This window comes from Cnephaeus nilssonii, assembly GCF_951640355.1.
Source record: "Cnephaeus nilssonii genome assembly, chromosome: 12".
NCBI classification, from domain to species: Eukaryota; Metazoa; Chordata; class Mammalia; order Chiroptera; family Vespertilionidae; genus Cnephaeus; species Cnephaeus nilssonii.
This window is the reverse complement of record NC_137083.1, coordinates 32,697,008-32,721,512: the sequence shown is the minus strand read 5'-3', so window position 1 is coordinate 32,721,512 and position 24,505 is coordinate 32,697,008. Positions and strand designations below refer to the sequence as shown.

At 35.2% G+C, this 24,505-nt stretch overlaps 1 protein-coding gene across 1 annotated transcript in view; it reads right to left on the bottom strand.

Moving 5' to 3' along the window:
- Positions 1-487: 487 nt before the first annotated feature.
- SEMA3D (semaphorin 3D) overlaps positions 488-24,505 on the bottom strand; it is a 187,176-nt gene continuing 163,158 nt past the window's right edge. Inside the window, exons 13-18 of the mRNA XM_079786686.1 lie at positions 22,982-23,070; positions 21,141-21,182; positions 18,024-18,181; positions 15,542-15,606; positions 11,606-11,745; positions 488-4,196 (exon numbers count right to left, since the gene is read on the bottom strand). Coding sequence (XP_079642812.1) covers positions 3,777-4,196; positions 11,606-11,745; positions 15,542-15,606; positions 18,024-18,181; positions 21,141-21,182; positions 22,982-23,070 — 914 coding nt within the window. The 3' untranslated portion in view covers positions 488-3,776. The remainder of the gene's footprint in view (positions 4,197-11,605; positions 11,746-15,541; positions 15,607-18,023; positions 18,182-21,140; positions 21,183-22,981; positions 23,071-24,505) is intronic.

Here is a 24,505-nt window from a genome sequence, read left to right as displayed (position 1 = left end):
ATAAAATAAACTGATTCTTGCCCTTTTCCCAAAAAAGCATCTATTTAAAACTTACCATAAATACTTTATACTACAAAATATTTAAATGAGAGGTATAAGTCATGTACATGTTCCTGCCTGTGTACTGTCAATGTGTAGCAGCTTGGAATTTTAGATATTTTTTAACCTCACATATAAGCTAATTTATTTAACTATTGTGGTCATCTGTTGGAAAAATATATCTTTCTATAAAAAACATTTTAAATATCTCCCTTTTTTCTAAACTATCCATTCCCAGTAAGGTGAACCAATCCCAACATACTGTCTAAAAGAAATGTAACATTCTCAATGAAAACTATTTCAGTTTTTAATTCCATTTGTATTAATGATATCTGTGAAATGTATATATATATATATATATATATATATATATATATATATATATATATAAAGTATCAGTGTTAAATGAATGTTTTTGTTCAGTTTAATATTTAGTGGACATCTAGATATTAAATTGTCCTTAAAAATTTAATTTTGATAATGTTGAAAAGGAGACACTGCCCACTGTAAACTGATGTTCTCAGTTTAGACTGTACAATCCAGCAGGAACAAAACAATAGCATATGAAGAACCTAAATATAGACCAAAGGCAAAATCCAAGAGTAAGATGATTTTGCAGGCAGCATATTTTAAGTAAGCATTATTTAGTAAATAGATTGATGATATTTTGTGTCAATGATAGTTCTACTGTGTGGCTTTTGCATATTTCTAAATTTCTCTGTGACTATTTTTTCTTCTCTTAATTTAGTTTGTTTTAAAAAATGCTTATTTAACAATGTGAATGTAATATTTAGAGCTCTTTGGGGAAGGGGGGTTCTACATAAATTACCCAACAATCCATTTTTTTTGTTAAAAAAAAACCTCTTTAAATTCTTATTAAACTGAATGTAAATGAATGCAGACAGGCAGGATTCCATGTAGCAGCATAAATAGCCAGAATGAGATGCAGGTGAGAAAAGGCAAATCAAAGACATATGTATTCAGAACAGGGGAGAAAAATATGAATCTAAGAATAAACAGACAATTTAAGACCTCTCATGAAGAGCTGATTTCTAAGCAAATGTATTTGAAAATATCAACTATAATTTTTCATTATTTCAAAGAGAATTTGGTAAAATCTTCAGTGGTGAGGTATATATAATGTGTCTTGTCTTACATTTAATATATTCACACTGTTCCTCAAATGTTCTAGGCAATTAAAAGGTTAAAAAATAAATGTAGTTTAGATGTCCTCTATCTTTATAAATACACATAAAACTTTGTCCATATGTTTTTATTATATGACATTTTATTTTACTAATAATATTTCAAATGTATTTTAAGATTTTATCATAAATTAATAGTTTTAGATCCAAAGTAGCCAGAATATTAGCTGTAAATCAAAATAGGTTTTCAAAATTTTGTCTGAATCACTATGATAAGAAAGAAGTAATTAAAAAATGGCTTAGACATTCATATTTGGATGAAAACCAAATTTATTTTCTCAAGTCAATCCTAACATTTGAGCTTCATGTAATTTTCTCAAAGCCATCCATAATTTGATCATTACTGTCTGACATACAAATATGTGGAAATCTTTAAAAAAATAAAACATACTCCCACTTATTTGCTTGGAGCTCACTATGAATTCCTGAAACATTTTAGCCTAGCAAATCAATAGTTACAAACACTCTTGTTATGGTATTTAATTAGCACTCTGATCCTACTGCAACTATTCTTATGCATTAATTTTTAAGAGTGATTTTTTCTGGTTTACTGTTTTTAAAACCTACGTTTTAAATCCTTAAGTTTTCCTTATACAGACACATCTATAAATATTTGTGTTTCATATCAAAAGGGGTACTTAACCTCATACATCAGAGTGACTACTTTGAAAGGTAAGTGATGCAAATTAAATGAATGTAAGATAGAATGCTTTGAACATAAAGCCAGTCACAGACATGATACTGAACATGGTAATAAGTTGCCCGCTAATCACACGGGTTCCCACAGGCTTTTCTTTCAAGACACATAGAATGCATGAGAAACTAGCAATGTCTGCTATTTAGTTTTCTGAAAGGCTGCCTTCCATTTGAGGAAGTGACTAATTTTTCATTTCACACTAAAAAGGGCGTGAAAAGGCAAAACAGAAGAAGGCTAAGGGTTTTGTGTTGAAGAAAGAAAGGTGAGTCCTGCGTAAATGGGCAGAAAACATACCATGCAGGTTCAGAGGTAAAGTCAAACTGGCAATATTTGAAAGTGCTAACAAAATACGAAGAATGTTTATGTTGTAAGTTTGTGTTCTTTACATGCGGTAGGCTTATTTATTATTAAATTACTAAAACAATGCTACTTGAATTACAGCATATAATCTCAGAAATGCAAAAAGATTTGTGAAAAAAAGATGTCAAAGAGTTAACTTAACCCTTTCCGTTGTCAAAATGTTTGCATTTGTTCTGTTACTTAACAATATATCTCCCCGCTCCCACCACTCTTGTCTACCTAATTCTTTTTCTATGTATGTATATATTGTTCTTTTCTGTTCACTCAAATAAAGTCCCACAATCCAATATTCAAGAGACTAAAGGCAGTAAATGAAAATAATTTATAGGTTATGATGAATTTTTAGAAAAAGTACTGAAATCCCCTTGGTTGTAAATAAATTTGTGCTCATTCTTTCCATGATCCTTTAGAAAATTTACTTTTCCTCGGCCTTTTGCTAGCAGGCTTTTTTTAAAAATATATAATCTAGAATTTTTTAGCAGATGTATTATAAATTGGCAGCTACTTATACTCTGGTGAATAAAACTACATTACATTTCACCCACTTTATTTGTGACTGTTCTTCCTTTTTATGGGGCTATGAGTTTCCCCCAAAGCCAGAATTTATAGCTGTCTTTCCTTCTGTCTCTTAACAAATCCCATCTGCATGCCTTCCCATTAGGATGCAGTGTACGTCATGATGTTTCCCTTATTTTATTTAAATGCTTTCCCATATCTTACTTAAATATTTGTTAAGCATTCTGTCCCTGTAAAGCTCAGCATTTAGTCTGAAAACACATAACTGAGCACCAACGTCTCTCTATGAACCTGTTTCTCCTGGTCAGTCATAAGGAATCCTGGGGGAACACTTACAACCTTCAGTAAATCAAGGCTGTAGTACACTAAATAATCCCTGTGGTCTGATAAAACTAATGCATCTCTCCAAATTCCTAAACCATGCACCAAGAGTGAGTGGCTCATTGGGAAAGTTCCTGTTGCTGTATGAGTGGCCTGAATGTGTGTCTTCCCTCCACTTCTTCCCGGAAAGTAGCCCATTCTAGAGGGGAATGATGTATCTGTTCCCAAGAACATAAAGCACAACAGCATGGTGGTCAGCCCCATGCTGAATTGGCCACACAAGGGAAAAGAAGCACCTTAGTACAGGACCAAATGTGATGTCTGCTCAGCTCGCTTATTTACATGACATCATAAATCGAAAAACTCAGAACACAAACCATTTACAAATGCAAAGTCCCTATTTTGCAGATAACTCGGATACACTGCAGGTACAAGTTTAGTTCTTGGAAAACTGGGTCAGATGACTTAAGTTGCCTTTCCTTTGCCATATTCACCACACGCTGCCTCCCTCAGATTGTTCTTCTTGTGCCTTAACAAAACACCGTGGGAGACTCTGAGGAGTTAGTATCAAGGATGTACAAACGGGAGACAGTATTTTTGCAGGTAAAGGACTCTTTTTCTTTAAATTAAACAGGAAGCTACGTGGCCACCGCCCTCGGCAGCCCGTCTCCATGATGTCTCCGGTTCCGTTTCTTCTTCATCTCCTGCATGTGCTTCCACTTGGGGGCGCCCTTGTTGCGCTGCCGCCGCTTCTCCCGGTGCCACATCTGCTCGCAGTACTGGTCCAGGCTGAAGTTGGGGCTGCTAAGGATTTGGATGTAGTCTTTGTATCTCAACCGTGACTCGGCCAGCAGGTCCTTGACCTGCCCCTCCTCGTGCTCTGCCCTCTGGGTGTTTTCCATCTGTTCGTTCTCAATGACATTCAGAGTCAGCTTCACGATGGTGTGGATAAACGTGTGCTCCTGGGCTTTGCAGTAATACATCCCAGAGTCCTTCTTCTGCAGACTTCGAATCAGTAGCCCGTAGTCTGTTTTGATGATCCTTTCATCGGGTTTCAGCTGCAGGATTGGGAAAAAAAAAATGTAGGTAATAAATGAAAACCAGAGAGGCCATGAGCAAATGAAAACAGGCTACATAGTTTTACTTAGATGAACCTAAGATATACTCCCTGTCTCTCTGTCATCAAGCATAATATCATCAGCCATAGCCAAAGAGAGTTTAAAAAAAAACTTCAACTGAGGTAATAGCCCCCCCCCCAAAATGCATGTTTGCATCTCATGATGCCTAACTGAACCTTTGGAATATGGTTAGTTTTTCTCCCAGTCTCCGGATAGGAGTGAAAAGCTGTAAAAAAGGAATGAAGTAAAACTGCAAACTATCAACTGAGCACCTACACAGAGATTTCAGATGCCAATTGGTGTCCTAAGAATTGCAGAGCTAGAATGTGACATAGACAGTCATGTATAGAAACCTATTAGTAGCTTTAGTGCATGCTACCACCTTTAATGTAGAATAGAACAATGATTTCAAAAGGAATTTACTCTGTTTTCTAGATATCACCAAATAAATGATCTGAATAGCATATGGAAACTGTACGTGGTGACTTGTTAAAAGTCCGTGGAAAGGCATGGATACAGCCTTTTGAATGTTAGAGCTAACCATTAAGCAGAACCATATTCAGATGGATAGCAATGTTTAAAGCTGAATTTCCCTCTTTACTCTGGGTTGAATTTTGATACTGTGTGTACACATGACACCTTAGACGATGTCATTTGTGGAAATATTTGCCATACCTCAATATACCATAACTTGGTAATGTGATTTCAAGTGTGAGAACGTTCAATGGACAAAAAGAACCTCCCTGAAATGCAATGCTCTTTACCCTTTGAAGCGATACTACTGAAAGGCAATTCAGTTAAGCTTGCCTGGCCCACAATCTGGTGTGAATAGCGAACCTATCTTCACTAAAACTAAAGGCATGTTTACTGACACAAGAGCCCTGTTTAATGTGGAGATTGTGAAGTGGCCCGGCATTGAGCAGAATCACAACAACAACAAAGACGTCTGGAAGACTTCCAGGTTACACATCTGCCCCTGTATTGTAGACTTGCAGATGATGGAAATCAAGGAGGCATAAAGACGGCTAAATTAAATTTATTCACAGTGGGTGGACTACGCTCTGCATCTTTATGTGAAAAATATGGAGGGAAAAATACTTCAATTCTGGAAATATGAGAAAAGGAAAAGAAACATCTCTGGCTACCAGCCCAGTCAACTAACAAGTATATGGCCAACCACCCTCTGTGCCAGGGAAGTGCAGCTGGTGGGGTACCACACGAGGCCACGGGCAGGTCATGGAGCAAATCCTTGGTTAATGAGGCTGAATGGTCTCCAGCCCCGCCTTCGCTCTACACTGAAGCCACCCCATTCGGGTTTTGTGTGTTTGTTTCCCTCACTTTGCCCATTGGGTGCGCTGGGTGTGGAGCATTTTTTCTAAGGAATGTATTCTGAAGGACCGGACATTTTTTAATGCTATTGTAACACAAACTAATCGTGAATTCACTTACATCCTCAGTAACCATCGGAGTCTTGTGCCCTAAAATAAATGGAATTGGTAGGGTTCTAAAAGGCCAGGCTGAAATAGAAACATCAATCTCAAATTTAACACACTGCGTATACTAGTATATATTTTTTTATTTTAAATAATTTTACTGTAGAAATGCTTTTTTTAAAATTTAAATACACCTTAGAATACAAACACTGACTCCATAAGCCTAGGTTCTGGTCCCTATCTGCTAGGCTTCTGATGATAACTCATTTATCTTCCGTGCTTGGTCTCCCATTTATCAAGTTGGTGACATAGCATATGGTGGTGTGTTGTGTTTTATTTGGGGGGGGGGGTGTTAAAAGTAAAGCTCTTTGAAGGTTAAAGTGTGAAGTATTATTAGCAACATTACATGTTGTTGGAGAAGTGACGTTCTGAAACCTTTATTTCTGTAATTCTTTTAATAGAAAATGACCTGTGGTTATTAGCACGACAATCAAAGCAGGTAACTATCTTTCCAGTTCAGCTCTAGATTTCTTTTCATAGCTGATATTCTTGCTAACGTTTAAACTGTTTAATGTGTTTTAAAGATTGTCACAGCTGCAACTCACTACTTTTTATTGTTCTCTTTAATATCCTGACAGGAAGGAATTACCACTTTGATTTCACACAAAATATGCAACACTTTGACATTGTTTTCGCTGTTCTCTGTTTGCATCCTGTTTACATTGTTGTGCTCTGAAGTCTAGCTCCCTTCCCTCCTTCCATACTGCTTCCGCCCCCCACAGGACGCAGAGTTTCTTAGACACCTGGCATTTCATTACTCCATTATGATCCTTCTTCGCCTTTTCTTGCTTCCATGAAGTGCTTAGTTTTACTTTGGTTTTTTACCTACAGATATAAACTTATTTAATAAGCCCTAGCTGGTTTGGCTCAGTGGATAGAGCATCAGCCTGCAGACTGAAGGGTCCCAGGTTCTATTCTAGTCAAGGGCATAGGCCTGGGTTGTAGGCTCAATCGCCAGTAGGGGTTGGGCAAGAGGCAGCCAATCAATGATTCTCTCTCATCATTGATGTTTCTGTCTCTCTTTCCTTCTCCCTTCCTCTCTGAAATCAATAAAAATACATTAAAAATAAATTTTAGGCTTCCTGGATTTATCTAATGTCTATTAGATTGTGTAAGTTATTTTTTTTCTAAAATTTCAAAAATATGAAGTGGTATCTCTAACAAAATATATTTTGAATGCCATATTTTCATAAGACTTTTGCAATCTAGAGATAGAAATCTGTGACCCAGAAATTAAGTGGTTGATTAACATTTGCCTACTTTGCATTCTCAGTCATTGTAATGCTTTCATTCCATGCTGGAACAGGATGCTTTATGCAGACTGTGTCTCGACAGTGAACTGTCAGCACAGTCAATTTAGAAGATTCAGCTCCTCTACAAAGAGATAATGTAATCTCCAGCCACTAATTTAAACTCATGGAATTTTCTCCACTCTAAAGTGATAAGTAAAAACTGCTCAGCCTTACAAATCAAAACCATGCTTGAACTGGGGTTGACTGTCCATTTGCCTAATGTGAACAATGATAATATATTTGGCATTATTAAATGTAGATATTCAATGAAGGGCAATTCATTTAAAATGAGAAGAGTCACATGGGAAGAGACAAAGGACATTTAGGTATTAAGCAGCAGGTAAAGGTCAGGGACTTCGTTCTCTGATAATAGCAGCCTAATGGCAATTCCTTTGCAGATAATTCACCTGTCATTCCTTTCATAGCTAAAGAATCGCACACGTCCTACATGTGACTGGGGTTGCAGGAATATCTCCTTTCTTCAACAAACAGAAGAAATATATTTAAAAATAGTGCTGAGGCAACTGGCTCATAATTTAAAAGAAAAAAAATTGAATGTATACATACCTAACCCTTAGATTTATTTAATATGTTTAAATAAATGTAAATATAAAATGTGAATTATAATTTTAAAAATAAAATTGTAAAATAATTACAAAATATGTATTTTCCATTTCATCAAACAAGGAATTTTTAAGCATAAGTGAGAAACATATAGATATAAACCAATCGATTTATATAAGTGATAAATATAAATTATAAATCTTTTGTATGTTAACAACACAAAAACTTTCAGCAATAACATAGTAAAAAGTTATTTCTAATATGCATAATATTAAAATGTTAATATCTAACATATATAAATGGCTGGATAAAATAATTTTTAAATAAATACATTGATGTAAACCAAGCAAATGTTAGGACAATTTACCAGCTACAACTGAAGCTAATAGCCAAGAAACATGAAAAGATAATTAACATCCAGTAATATTCAAAGAAATAGACATTAACACAATATAATATTTTTCCATATCAAAATGATTTTCTTAAATTATAATATAAAATGTTGCCTCAGGAGGTCAGAAAAGGCACCAGTAGGGTGGTTTTAATGGAAAATTGGCAATATACAGTTGTTTGTCCCAAGCCATATAGACAATTAATCTTATTTTTGAATCTTATTTATTTTTCTCTTAAGCGTTTGTCTGAAGAAAATAGAAAAGTAGAGAAAGATTTAGATATAGGAAAGTTGCTTACTCTTTTTGAGATAAAACATGAGCTATTTAAATAAAACATGGAACATTCATGATGACTGTGACATCAGGACAGTGGGCGTACGGACAGAAAAAAATATGGTATTAAAGTTGAATGACAAGGGAAACTGCTCACAATGTAATGGTTTAGTGGGGGGAGAAATGCTGGAATAGACATCAAAATAGAGTATTTGTGCTTATCTATGCTTAGAGGCCTCATAGTTCTTTATATGTGACTATATTTTCAAAACCATTGATATTACCTTTATAATTAAAAGAACAAAATAAAACAAAGATCTACAAAGGGAAAAATGCAAACATTTGAAGATGCTTTATAAAATGTTTTTAAAATCCACAGAAAAAAAGACTACTGCAAATGGCATTGAGGTATTGCCTCTTCTAGTCCTCAAGATCCCCAAAGTTCAACAGAAGCTTGGGGACTGCCGATTAACTCGCTCATTATAGCATAAACATCATCCATTTCCAGCACAGCTTTACAAGAAAGTCAGCAGATAACTGACTCATGACCTTCCCAGCAGCACCCAACTGTGAAACAGCTCAGTGAGGAAATGTCCTCCCCTTGGCAGAGAAAAACCTGGTGACAGCCTCTGTGCCACAGGAGATCCCGGTCCCTCCCTCAGGCTTGTTTTGAGGGGAGGAAAGATTCCAAACTGTGACCTCCCTGGGAAGGAGCAGAAGGTGTCCTGCTGGGGAAAATGTTTCAAACCTAGTGTGGATCTGGCCCCTTTCCTCAGCTCAGGAAGCAGGATGGCAGAACCTGGACCAAGTGTGACTAGCTATTTACAAAGATAAATGAATATACCATTTGAAATATTACAGCTCAGATACTTTTAAGTAAAATTCAATAAATATACTATTTCTGCTCCATTGAAATTCATGGAGCATGGTACCACCATGACTTATGATATACTGTTAAAAAGTAAACTAAAGTAATGCATAACATTTTCAGGAGGATGAAAGATGCGAATGCAAACATGCATAGTCAAATGTAAGTCTATAACTGAAAAGAAATGATCAAACTTTATTAACTATAAAATTGAAAATACTGATTTGGGACATTTAAAAATAAAATATTGCAATGTGTCTAATAGAAACTCAGTATGTTAAAACATTCAGATAACATTTTTCATATATACTAGTATATATTGTTAATCCTCACATGAGAATATTTTTCCATTGATTTTTAGAGAGAGTGGAAGGGAGGGGGAGAGGCAGAGAGAGAGAGAAACATCAATGTGAGAGGGACACATCAATTGGTTGCCTCCTTCATGGGTCCTGATCGAGCTTGCAATGGAGGTAAGTGCCCTTGACTGGAATCAAACCTGGGACCCTTCAGTCTGCAGACTTACGCTCTATCCACTGACCCAAACCAGCCAGGACTTCCAATATTTCTTGGATAAAAAGTAAGTGCTTTATATGTTGAAATAAAATAAACTTTTATGTCAGATAATATTTCAATATATACTGGTAAATTAGGATCCTTAAAATAAACATTTAGTATGGATAGGCCATCATTTTAGAATTCATGGATGTCAGTAATAATGAAGAATCAAGTTTACATATGTAATACCTTAATCAATAAAGAAAAAAAAAAGAATCAAGTTTTACTGGGTCAATTTGACATAATAAGGACGAAGTTATTCCTTTGGTATTAACATGTTGTGTCATTATTTTGATGTAATGAATTCTTAAAGATTGATGAAGAGAATTACACTAACTTTTTAATACAGGGTGGGGCAAAAATAGGCTTACAGTTGTGAGTACCTGAAACAGAGTTTATTCTTGTATTATTATTTATTAATTATTGTCTTATTTTCCATACGAACAACTGTAAACCTACTTTTGCTCCACCCTGTATAATGGGGGAACATATCTTTGAACCAATTTCTTATGATACAATTTGATTCTCCTACCCCAAGGTTTCTTAACTCAGCACTGAAACTGGGGCCAGCTAATCCTTCATTGTGAGAGATTGTGCCTTGTGGGCTAATCAGCACAGTCCCCGACCTCTGATCTCTACCCACTAGCACCCTCCACCCCTTTGTGACAACCAAAATGTTGCCAAATGTGAGCACTCTGAGAGCAAAGTCCCCTGCAGCTGACAACCACTGTTCCATACTAATATTTAGTCGGTTGTATATACTATTTTAAATGTCTATAGACTTATCCAGGAGGCTGCTATTTCAGAGAACATTTGGTCACCTCCATATATGACAGAGAAATGGAGTGTTCGAGAAGTTACAACCTGCTCATAAATGCTCAGCAGTCAAGCTGAACACATGACCAGCGCTATTTCCTGTTTTACACATCCTCCCTGAGAGTATCTGCAATTTTATATGCGTACTTTACACTTGTGAGTAATCCTTTGCTTTGAAATTCACATTCTTGTATGTATTTTCTCATTTTTATTTTCACAATAACTTTTGGATTTATTTTGTTATAAAATTCTGGCCCATTGGGGCTCAGTGATATGACCAAAGGAATTCTGAATCCTGCGCTCATTCCATTATTCATTACAGTGTCTTAGTTTTAATATTGGGAATTTTAGAACTGTAGAGTGAGTGTCATCGGTTTTCTTTTAGGTACTGAAAGAATTCTGCCAATTAACCTTTGTTTCATGACATTCAAAAAATATTAATACAGGATTTCTCAGACTACCCAACTCATCCCCTTAAATTGACATCTTTAGACCTCATAAAATCTCGTGATATGTTTCAATCACACATATGTGTTAGAATGACTGAACCAGAAAAAAGTCAAAAGATGAACAGAACATCCATATTACTTTTCCCTCTGTTGATTTAATTTTAATACAGGAGAGTGAAAATGTACATATGTCCAGATACTTTATCCAACTATACATAAGATATATATTTCATTTATTTTTATACATACTTGACATGTGTCATTTTATGATCTAAACAGAACACAATTTGAGCTAAAATTTAGTCCTTGTGAATGAGGGGAAATATTGTGTTCTTGTTCTTGGTCAGGGAATTGTTCTAAAATACATTCTATGAGAAATAATTTTTTTAAAACACACATATTTCTTTTTAAACATTCAACCTTCTGTTAAATATATTTTATTAAGATTTTTTATTAAATTGGGCTATTCTTACCTCAAAGGTGTTGTAGCCTTTGGTGTTAATGGGTATAAGATGTTATTTTCCTTTTTATCAAATAGCGATGAGAGCACCATATGGCACTAGAAGTTGAACATCTCACAAACAAAACCCGATTTAAGTTTTATACTATTTTCCTCAAGGTGAGCTTTTTTGATGGCAATGACTTACCTCCTCTCGGTGTTCCTCTCCTGCCCGTTGGATATACCACTTAATAGATGCTTGTTGGGATTTAGGTATACATTCCAGAAAAGTTGAATTAAATTCAATGCCAAAAATCACCTTTTCATCAGCAGCTTCGTGAGTAATGCCTGGAAAGTAAACATGGAATAGGAGATTAACCTTGACCTGATTTTAAAAGCAATGGGAAAATAGACTAATTTAGAACAGATGCCATGGGGGAAAGATTCATACACATTATTAAAGAGAAAGGAAATTCATGTTATAATATTATTACCTAAAAGTCAAATATTGTCTAACAGATTGATTTTTAAAACTCTATCTCTTCCTTGTAATTTTCACTCTTTCATGAATATATTAACTATTTGCAATTGACATTTTAAAATAAGAATTCACCAGGTCTAACTCTAAACATTGACTCTCTTTCTCTGAGCTGAAATGAATAAACTATTAACATCTTTTAATGCTTTAACACCTTTTAATTTGTATAAAATATAACCAATTTTGAAGGTAGTTCTGGAAGAGCAATTTACTTTACTTTTAAAGAGAACTCCTATCATAAATTGGTCCACAAAGTTGACCATATTACATTAAGATATTTTGATGTCAGAAAAGTAAGTACAGTGGTCTATACTTGATGCAATTCTATAATGATAATAAGCTAGAGGCTCCCATACTCAGAACCAGGACCTTATCTATATTACTTACCAAAATACAGGCTGGGATAAAGGTAGGTTTCCAGTTGTGAGTACATGAGACAGAGTTTATTCTTGTATTATTGTGTATTAAGTATTGTATTACCTTCCATACAACTGTATACCTGCTTTGCCCCAGCCTGTATATTATTTTATTCAAAGAAGGATACTTTAGCCCAGCATGCATTTACTATAAGATAGTTAATGGAATGCTAAGGGAGCAGTGTGTCAGACACCTTATTCCGTAAATCAACTGCACCATCTGAAATACGTTCCATCCTGAGTAGCCAAAGGCTGTGTCCCATGTGTGATCTAAGATCTGTAGCTCAAATTTGATCAAATAAAAAATGACGGCTGCTCAGCCTGGCCCAAACATGTACTTTTTCATCATCTGTTCAGATGTCTCAATTCTGCAGATGGGCCTACTTAGCATTTTAGGCATAAATGAGAGTAAGGCTTAAGGGACCTAAGTGAATCCTAAATCTATGCACAAAATTACCAGCAAATACCATGACTGTACATACACCCATTGGTCAGGCTTCGTTTCAAGAAACTTCTTTTGAACTTATTCGTGTTTTACCAGCCATGGTTAAGTGAAGCCTGCTGACACCATTATTATCTGTCTGTCTATAATCTAACCTTCAAAATGTGTGGATTCCATTTGGAATCTGTAATCTATCCACTATCTCTGCCAATTGAACATATTATAACTACAATTTTCACAGATAATAAATTCCTAATGCACAGAAAGATCACCGGTGCCGATCTGGAAGAGCAAGACATGCATCATTTCACAGTAACAGATACCGTTTTCCTGAGCAAAGGGAGTTAATGAACAAAGCAGGGAGGATGCAGGTTGATTATTAGGTGATGGGCAAGGGCTCAAGAGGAACTCAATTAGACTGATTCAACCAAGGAATTGTCTTTTAATAAAAGACAAATTAGAAAAATCAGCTAATAAAGTGAAATAGTGAGCAGACTGTATGAAATCCTTTTTCAAATCAGTAAAAACAATGGCCTTTGGACACACAGTTGTTAATTTGACTGGAAATAATAATACAAGAAAAATAACTGGCTGCTTTTGACCCAAGCAGTTGGAACAGTGGTGCTATTTATTAATATGAGAAATTCTGACAAACAGGTAAGTTTTGGAAAAGATAAGAATTCTCTCACAAATATAATTTCAGATGATTTTAGGCATCTAAGAGGGGTTCTTGATAGGCATATGAGCTTACAAGTCTGGCATACAGAGGAAGTTCAGAATTAGATTGTGAATTTGTGAGTATGGTAGTATTGCCATTGATGGTACTAGGGAGTGAATAGGCAGAGATTGAATATTCAGGTGGTGGGTTGAAAAAGAAAGCTAAGAACACTCAAAAGGTGCCCTGACCAGTGTGGCTCAGTTGGTTGGGTGTCGCCCTGTGCACCATAATGTTGCTGATTTGATTCCTAGTCAGGGCACATAACAGGGTTGCAGGCTGATTCAAATAACCAATGGTTTAAAACCAGCTCACAAATTTTCTACATAATCAACAATCAGTTCTCATGGGGCCATATGAACCAGAATAGCACTGCATGGAAGTCAAATAATGAAGGTGTTTTAAGAAAGGAGTTAGAGATTAAGTAAAAATGAAAACTAAAAATTGACCATTGGATTTGGCAAAGTAGAAATTGCTGGTGACCTTGAAAACAAATGGATTGGGTCAAGTGATGATGATGATGATGATGATAAAAGTCTGTGTGCAGTGGGTTATAGCAAGAATGGGATATGGTGAAGTGGAGACGATAATTGTAAGTGCCTTAGGCAGCAATTGTGTTTTATAACTCTTCATAATATTTATCATCATCTGACAGAACACACATATTATTTGTTTTTATGTTTATTGCCTATTACCTCCCCTAATACACACTTGAATATAAGTTCCATGAATGCACACATTTTCTTTTGTGTTTTTATAATTGAATTTATTGGAGTGACATTGGTTAATAAAATTATATAGGTTTCAAGTGTACAATTCTATGATACATCATCTGCATATTTCATTGTGTGCAGGTTGTTTTCTTTTTGTTCATTGATATCTTCTTCAATGTCTCTAATATTTCCTGATAAACCTCATATGCACACACGGAAAACTGTACACTTAGCACCCAGTGATGATTTTCAAAGAAAACACTGAACATGACTGTGAGTCACGTACATATCATTATGAGAACTCAAAATACAATTCTAGTCCCTAGCTTATTTTTCAGGAGAATGAAATTATGAATTATAAGTAATTGTTTTATTTTTAAATTATAGAAACATTGCTGGATCATAAGTAATAGAATACAAAATTTGGGTTGTTTATTCAGTTATAGGGTGGTTACTGACAATGTGATGAAGAGTAGGTAGTTCTTTTCTTCCTCCATCTCTGTGTGTGTATGCGTGTGCATGAGTACGTGCACTTATAATTCCTATCTGATGGCAGAGCCTGACAGTGGAAAGTAACTAAAGCTCTAGAATATATAATTTTATAGATTTTTCTCTGTTTGCACACTTATTCAACAAATCACCTGTCTATTCTCCACTCTGTACTTATCATATTCAGATATTCAACTTTCTATGAAATTTCCTCTGAACTCTGCAGCCTCTGGTGATCTCTTTTTGCTAAATTCCCTTATCACTAATTGTGCCTTATGACATCTCCCCAAAGAATTATAAGCTCTCTAAGGAGTGTCTTTGTCTCACAAAGTACAACTGAGATAATTATTTGCACATGCAAGTCACTAGTAAGTATTTACTGATTGAAGACCTGAATTAATAAGTGAATAAAAATAATGCATAAGCTACCTAACACTTCTTTCTAATAAGTGCCTAGCCTACCCTGCTATCAGACTTTTCTGGCATGGTTTCTGAGTTTTCTCTAAATGTCCATATGTTTTGGACTATATCCTGTTTTATCTTTAATAGTAGTTCTCAAACTTTACAAGGATAGATATGGCAGTAAAAAAGAAAAAATGTATAGAAATGTTAAAGGACATATGAAACAATGATATAACAAAGGATTATTCACTTAGGCACATGGACAGGGTGTTGATTTATAAAATCTCTCACTGCTTTCCCAGAATGCAAGCATTTCACAAAACGAGATCTTCCTATATAATAGATGTTTTAAGTTATATAATGAAAAGACACACAAAGACTAAGCTTAAAGTTTTAAATGAGAGAAGAGCATATTAAACCTATACTTACTCTCTTCTATATCCCAGCACTGGGTGATTGGGTCTCCATACTTAACATCTTGGCGTCTAGCTCGCCTATGGAAAAGGGATTTAACTGTTTAGAACTTCAAACAAGATAATTAAAATATAGAAAATTTACAGCTAACACTAATAACAGTGGCCGAAGCAGAACTATGCTTATCTTACTGCCCAACTTAAATGTAGGTCAATATTCCAATCACTCTAACATTAAATCAAATAGTAGTAGTCGTAGTAGAGTCTTAATGGCATGAATCCTATTTAAGCAATGAGATGATCTGAATCTCACTAAACTACTACAGTGTTCTTTTTCTTTAACATTTGACAACAAAATAGGTTGAGTATAAATATAATCCACGTTTTATATACATCAAATGGGAGTAATCATACCTGCCCTCTTTTTAAGTCAGCCATGAGTAAGTATTAAGATATAAAGAACTTTAGTGGGTAAGAAAGTACACTCACATACAAAACACCTTATCATATGAAGATTCAGTCTTACATAGATTTGATTAAGCAACAAGTTAAATACTGTCACTTGAAATAGAAGTACAAGCTTGATATGGTGTGAATGGCAAGATGTTATTTGTATCTGCTGATATGCACTTGATGTTTTCTGACAGTAGAGATGACGATATTGATGATAGTAATAATAAATACTGTTTTCTTGCATTATTGTTACATATTTTCTTTAAGAGAAAATAGTGACTATTGTATGAAAAAAGAAAAAATTGCTAAAGTTAAACAAGTGTTACATAATTACAATATATCTTTGCTTTGGCTATTTTATATTGCCACTTCAGCTATCACAGAAGTCACAGCAAACCTTTGGCAATATCTAGAGCAGGGGTCCTCAAACTTTTTAAACAGGGGGCCAGTTCACTGTCCCTCAGACCGTTGGAGGGCCGGACTATAGTTTAAAAAAAACACTATGAACAAATTCCTATGCACACTGCTAAGTCGGCTGCTAAGCAGGACAGGCAGCGGCGGCAAAAACACCCGGCGGGCCGGATAAATGTCCTCGGCGGGCCGCATGTGGCCCGCGGGCCGTAGTTTGAGGACCCCTGATCTAGAGTGTTCCTTAAGGGTAATGTTAACCTTGTGCAAGAGTCATCTATCATACACACTTTTTGGCTCACGTGGACAATGTGCTGATAAGGGAGAACATCACAGTGGCATGTCTGCCGGTGAAAGTACAGTCTTGGGAAGTACAAGAAAACTTATGACAGTATAAGGTACATAGGTCAAGAATGTTTTTAAATCTTGACTTCTTAAGCAACAGGGTCAATTCATCAAACTGAAGATTTATTACCAGCTAATGAGAATTCTTACTTTTTAGCTTGTAGAAAAGAAAAGTATTCCCCAAATACTCACTGTGCTGAGTATATTCTTGAACAAAATCTATAATAAAATGTTGGTGACATTTTACTTCCAATTTTGTAATAATCTCTACTCACACTTAATTCAGAGATTCCAAGGATTATAAAACACCTCCTAATTTTAGTCAGTATCTGCTATTATACTATATCTTCAGTCTGTGATCCCTGAAATTTGCATTTTGACAAATCAGTAAAATTTGGAAAGAAAAAGTGCATAGGCAGTAGTGGAACTAACATAGCTCTCCTGTTATCTTATTTTGTTAATAAAACCTAAAGATTTTTTTAAATGCCATATACAATTCACTGACTTTTTACCTAGAGGAAAATGTACTTTGACAATATTTTAGAAAATAGTGCTACTACTATATTCCACATTAAAAAATATATATCATGATATATTTAGCCAGCTTCAGTCATACTGATGGGCAGTCAGGGTCTTGCCTTTAATTTTGCTGTTGAAAACAATGCTGAAATTAACATCTCTGAACATATAACTTTTACATGTGTGTGTAGCATAAATCCCTAGCTGGGAATTACTGACTCAAAATAGCATTGCTTTTAAGACACATAAAGCAATGAACTACAAATGGGAGGGCACATTTTGATGTTGAAGTATATCTGAGTGGCAGAAATTGGTCAAGTTAGAGTTATTACTATAAAAGTAAAATTGTACCAAGTCACGGGGTATGCTATGGATTGTATGCAACCCACACTTTTACAAACATATATATCTACACATGATATGCAAAACAATGAGTACATATTGAAATATGAAGGGAAAGAGGGAGGAAGGTAGAAAGAGTAAAGGAATAGAGAGAAAAAATCTTTTAATTGTGTTTAACATCAATGAAAGATAAGAATATAAACAATTTATCAGAATTTTTTAAAATTCCATATTTCAGAATTTCACATTCTTTCTACGTCAAAATCTAGTGTTATGCTAAACTATAAAATAAAGAATTTTAATATTCCTACTGTAGACCATGTTTTCTATATCATATTTTCTCTTTCATCTATACTATAAGACGCGGTAGTCATGTGAAATATTCATTGCATAGAAAGGAAGGCGTCATGTGAACTCCATGTGCATCTTACCTTTTTGAAGTGGGTGTATATCGAGAGCATGAAGTTCCATCCCAGGCACAGTAGGGGTCTCTGGCGAGACAACAGTCTGCACAAGCTTTCCCATAAGTGTCACATCTGTGCAGTGAGAGCTGAACCAATCCATCTCGGGAACCAATGTACAATTGTTGCTGCAAAGCAGGCAAAACAAATGAATTAGCAGCATCTTTCAAACTAGTCTTAAGAACTTCCCTTTCTTGAATACCACATCACAGAACTAAATCTGTCTCCTAGGGTGTCCTGCCCATAATAAACACTTGTACAGACACATAACAAAGAGTAAGATAAGTCAATCACTCCTACTCCTGACAGGATGGTGATTTGAAGACCTTGGTACTAAAATGGACAGCATTCTATTGGGCTAGAGTAACCTTGGCAGTAATTGAAGAAGGTTAAAAACCAGCTGCTAGACTGAGGAATTAAGATGTCAAATTCCTTCTCAATCGTTGAAAATATTCTTTGGTAGAGTATATCAAGCACACACACTATAGGCGATGCTGATGGTCTTCGCCTGACACAGTTTCTTGTGGAAGAGATGACTGAAAAGAGATTTAGGAAACTTTCCTGTGGTTTTAACTAACCTTTTCATTTGCTAATGAAGTACATACTGGTCCCTGAAGGAAAATGGGTTATAAGTGGGAGAAAAAGTATTTGGTATCACTATGAAGAAAATATTAGGGAGACTTGAGGGATATCTTATCACAAATGAAAGGCTGCAGGATACTGAAAAACCCAGCAAATACAGTTACATTTTGAGAAGAAGTTCTGAAAATAATGCACTGCTCCCTATATGTATTCACTTGAGTGTATGTGGTGGTGGTGAGGGATTGGGGAAGGGGGGGGGGAGCGTGGTACAAGTGAATGAGCCATAGTGTGTGCCTTCAAGAACTTATGGCCAACTCAGGGGACCATGTGAAACTCTATGTGAAGAAAAATAATCTGAGAAAATAGATATCGGCACAAATAACATACATGTACTCAACCTACAGAAATCTTTTACCTATTAAACTGTCAGTTGAGACTTCCTGGTGACTAAATACAATGTACATTTTTTAGTATTTGTTTTACTTCAATTCTCCATAGTGTTTGACTTGAAACCCTCTTTACTTTCTCTGGTTCTTCCTCTTTATTTCTGCCTGACTTCTGTTTCCTTTGATGATTATTTTCTTTGCTTTAATTGTTGGGTCTCTCTGTTTTCTGTTCTCATTCCTTTACCCTTATTACACAAAGACTAGAGGTATCTTGAAAACAAAAATGTAGACACACTGATTTCCCTAAATCTACACCTTGGCAAGAGGCACCATCTTTAGCCACCCAAGACACAAATCTGGGAGTTGTCTTTAATCATCTTTCTCTCTCCTTCGACCTGTCACCTTATCTTTTCCATTCTCTCATATAGAACTCTCTAATCCATTTCCTCTTCTCCCTCTTCACCGCCACTGCCTGTCTCAGTTCTTATCATTTCTTTCCTGGATTACTTGTAAGTGTCCTAATATTCCCACTGGCTTCAGCCTTGTTTTCCAACAACCCCCACCTCTAACCCAAAGGTCAATCAATCCATCTTAAGCACTGTCATACCAGACTGGTCTTTCTTTCCCTCCCTCCCTCCCTCCCTCCCTCCCTCCCTCCCTCCCTCCCTCCCTCCCTCCCTCCTTTCCTTCCTTCCTTCCTTCCTTCCTTCCTTCCTTCCTTCCTTCCTTCCTTCCTTCCTTCCTTCCTTCCTTCCTTTTTACCTTTCTAAAAGGAAAATCTTATCACCACTCCCTCCTGCTTAAGGATTTCATTGTCTTTAGACAAAGCTGTTAAACTTTTTAGGAGGACATACAAAAATGCACCTAATCTTGCTCTGGTCTTATTTTCCCAGACTCATTTCTAGTCCCTTGTCCCTGGAGCACAGATATGTCCTTTGCTCTAATTGTACTGAAACTTATTAGAATACACTATGGTCTCTCGCTCTTCACACCTTTTCAAATGTTCTCCTCTTCTACTTGGCATATGCTTTCCCAACCATCTCCCTTTACATTTATCTGGTTAACTGCAACATCCTTGATGGCTCAGGTTACATATCTCTGTTTTGTAGCTATCTTCTCCTGCTCCGCTGGCTTCCTTTTAGACCAGTTCCTCCCCCCGCCACCCCACCACCCTGTCTCCCTGGTACATGCTTCCATTGTTCTCTGCATTGTCAGCAGATCCTCTGGCTCCCAGCTCTACCATGAGCTTCCAAAGACTAAGGGCTATGCCATTCATGCATGTCTGTTCCCTCCAAGAACAGCAGTGGGTCTTGAAGTACTAAATATTGAGTGGATGAACAAATTAATGGAAAATATTGAAGAAGAAACCTATTTAGATCTTTTCTTAATCCCTCTACCATACTAGGCATACCTGTGCAAGACAATTTTAGCAAAACTTTAATGTAGAACATATTATCATGTGGCTTTCTTAAACTTTAGGGGTACATATAAAAATAGGAATGCAAGTTTTAATCTCTTGAATCAACTGGGACTTGGCATATCATATCTGAGAACTGTGAAGTCATATTAAATATTATTATTATTATTATTTAGCTACGATTTACTTCACACTTAAAATGTTCCAGCTTTCAGTTCAAAAGTGTGCATTTGACATCCTATTTATTAGGAGGTGGATATTATTTTTCTAACTTTGCTGTTGAGGAAATTGATTGTGGGAGTCAGATATTAAATGATAGGTGGGAGGTTAACTGTTGGGTTATTTGCCACCACAGTTCAGAGTCTAACTCCTAGACTTCCTAATTAAAAACCATTTTTAATGATTAGGGCTGTTGTTCTACATGAATTACTTTATGGCCTTGACAGAAAGAGAGTTCAATTTTCAAGAGCCACAGGAAGGAGAGAATATGTTATTCAATGAATGAAATTTGGTTTCATTTATCCTAAGGCAAGACTGAAGCAATAGTCTTTAATCAGTTATAAAATAAACACATAATCTAAAGTTTTTTTCTATTATTTATAATTTAGCTTTCAATTTCAATGAATTTTCTCTAAAAATAAACTCTAGTTCAATCATCCTGTTGCTTTGTGGTTAATTTTCACACAAAAGTTAAGAAAATACCTGTTTCAAAGACAACTCCATGTTCAAGATGATTGATGAGTGCTGAAAAAGAAATCAAATATTAAATGATCATTAAGAATCTTTTATAGTAGCCAGTAAGTTTGTTTTATCTTGTACCAAAGATCAATGAAGTAAACTTCAAGGCTCTGTTATATAGGGAAGGAAAGGATCTTAATGTTTGCTACTTCCTCCCAATGGGTAGTAATTCTACCTTTAATTTTTTTTCAAAACAGTTATTTTAAAGCATTTTATTAAAGAATAATCACCTAACTGTATGAGAAACACTACATTGAAAATCATTCCCAGGTACCCAAAAGGTTTCTCCTTCTTCTGCTTATCTTAACTGCTTCCATGTAGTTCAAACTAGTGTTGACAAGAACATCTCCATAATTATTTATTACCTTTTTCTGCTCTTACTTAGATCAGTAGTTGAAAAACTTGTGTTCAAGTAGCAGAGTACTGAAGAGTTATAGTGCTCCTTGTGGATGACCACATTCTTTTTGGAACTCTGCAAAATGCTGATGCACATGATACCTTGATATAAACTAGGGCCAGTTTTGTAGAAAAGATGCCTCTATGCATGAAGTACAAAATCAGACATCTGAACACAAAAAGCTTCCAAACTAAAAAAAGATGAAATGTTTTAAATATTTTCATCTATCTATTTATCTAAATTCATTTATTTCTCACCAGTCAGTATTTACTAATTGAAAAACAATAGTAAATGTAAAAAGTTTACGAAAGCATATGAATATAAAACTTTAAAGCAAGAAAGTCCTAGCCAATAAGTTCTTGTTATATATTTTATAAAACAGGTTCATTATTTAATCTTTTTTGTTGTTATTTAATCTTAACAGTGGAATTTAAACAGTTTTCTTAACCGATGACAGCCACTGAAGGAAACTTATTGTAATGTACCTATCTATGTTTGGAGCTTTATTTTTGGCTTCTGGATTCACATTTTTATTTGACATAGATTTTGTTTTTGGTAGATGCCAGATAGCAGGTCTTTTTTTCTTGTTAACTCCTTGACCACTATTATCTTCACAATGTAAACAGGATTCTGTAGAACCCAGCATGTTATTTAACTTGAGCCCCTCACAGTGGAAGGCTGTACTCTCTTTTAGGGCAAAAAATGTTTACACGGAAACAGTCCATTTCAATAAAATATTTCAACAAAAAATGTTATAAAAGGCTTAGCATATTTTTAAAAGCTCTTCTAAGAAATGCAATTTTATTTCTAATGGTATTTTCAGAAAATAATTCTATATTGAATTTCATTAAGGATCTACAAAGAATGCCACAACTCAAATTTACTGTGAAAAGTCAAAGACATTTCCAAAATCTGGAGAGCTATTATTTTAGGTATACTAACTCTTTTAGTGGGCAAAGGGAATTTAACATATGTGAAAACTGACTTTCATGCAACCTTTTTTTTTTTTAATGTCCTTACAGAAAAGCAAGGGCACATGAGAATACTCTTCCAGTTCTCTCAAATCCAAATGAGGAAATTTTGAAAAATAAAATTGATAAAGTAGAAAAGCATCTGGATAGTAAAAAAGATATAGGCTTTCATCCACTGTGGCAATTTGTCTGGCCATAGGCTCTGAGAATGCAGTAATGAGGGGCAACCCAGGAGCCCCGAATTCAGTGGTATTCTACAGGGGAATGTGAGTCCTATTCCTAATTGTTTTAAACATCTTTTGCCATAGCTTACGAAGAAGGAAAAGAAAGAAGTTGTTTGCAAGCAATTCTCCCAGAAAAGTGATTATGTTAAAACACCCTATATCAAAGCCCACTCAGTTCCATCTCTTTTCCCAAAACTCTGGATGGAGTCTTACCTTGAATATCTGCAACTCCTCCAGTACTACCTCTTCCATATTCCACTTCTCCTTTGAAATGCTAACAACTTTTAGGACTGTTCCAATGTCTGGAAAAAAAAATACATTACCCATAATCCTGCTATTTCTCCTTCAATGTTCAGTTGTAAGCATATTCCTAGCAACCTTTAGATAACACCCTAATTTTTCTTTAAATACCTTTCAAGAAATCAGATTAAATAAAGCATGCACAAAATAAAGCTTAATATATATGATTCTCCCTTCCCAAAACATTATAGCTTTTATTTCATAAAACACATCTTTATAAAGAAAATATTTTAAAAAAACACATATGTTTAAAAGAGAAATAATTGATGTTATCTACATGGAGGAAACAGTAGCTCACTGATCAAATGTATTTTATACATATAAACATTATTGGTGGGCTAGAAATTAAAGTTTTGTTTAAAATTATTTCAGTTAAATTTAAGACTATTAAACGGTTAATAATATAAACCAAAAATCAACATTTTTGAAAAGATGCCTTAAGTAGGAATCTTACGTTGCAGTTCTGTAAGGGGACACACCATTACAGAAAGATAATCTAAGGAACATTTTAGAAGAAAAGAATCCGATTTGCAAATTAACTTATACAAAATAGATGCTTTTAAAGTTCTAAGCACTGGGGTTAGAGGGTATTAACATGTATGGTAATAATCCTGTTTGCACAAGTTAAGTCTAGATTACTTTCTCTGTTTTTTAATAACTCTGGAATCTTTAAAAATATTAAATATAAAATTTCCAAATGTCATGATTGAAAATCTATCTTAGCATCCCTAGAATGTAATCAGTAAAAGTTAGGTAGTACCACCTAGTGGCAGAATGGCATTTATGACACGGAAATGTTCAAAACCTAGGAATGAGCTTTGGGTAGGCAGAAGAAACTAAGTGGCAAACTCATCAGAATTAGTGACACCTGATTATTTCAAGTTTTGATGTTTCAGTAACAATCTCCGTGGCATTGGGAACACCACTTTTTTCCTTGGCATTGGGATTACCACTGCAACACAATCAGGTTTGACTGGTTTCTGGAGAACAATTGGAGTCTGCTACACATACACACAGGATTCCTAGTAAATCCAACTTCTGTAGAACCAATAGATTTTTAGGATAAAAGTATTCTAAAGTTGTTCTGTACTTCTATTTCCTACTCCAATAAAAAGTTCATTGCTTGGAAACCCATTCATTTCTATCGTTATGCAATGCTTGATCCATTATATTACATACTAAGATGCAGTGCTTTTGTATTAATGATACATGTTTTATTTACTGCCATTAGAATTCATATGATACTATTAGATAATACATTTTTTGAAAAAATACTTTATTGGTTTTTGTTTTTGTTTTTTTGTTGTTGTGGTTGTTTTTTTTTTTGTGAGAGGGCAACATTGAAGGGCTGCCTCCTATATGCCCCCTGCTAGGGGTGGAGCCTGCAACCCTGGGCATGTGTCCTTGACTGGGAATCAAACCAGCAACCTCCTGGTG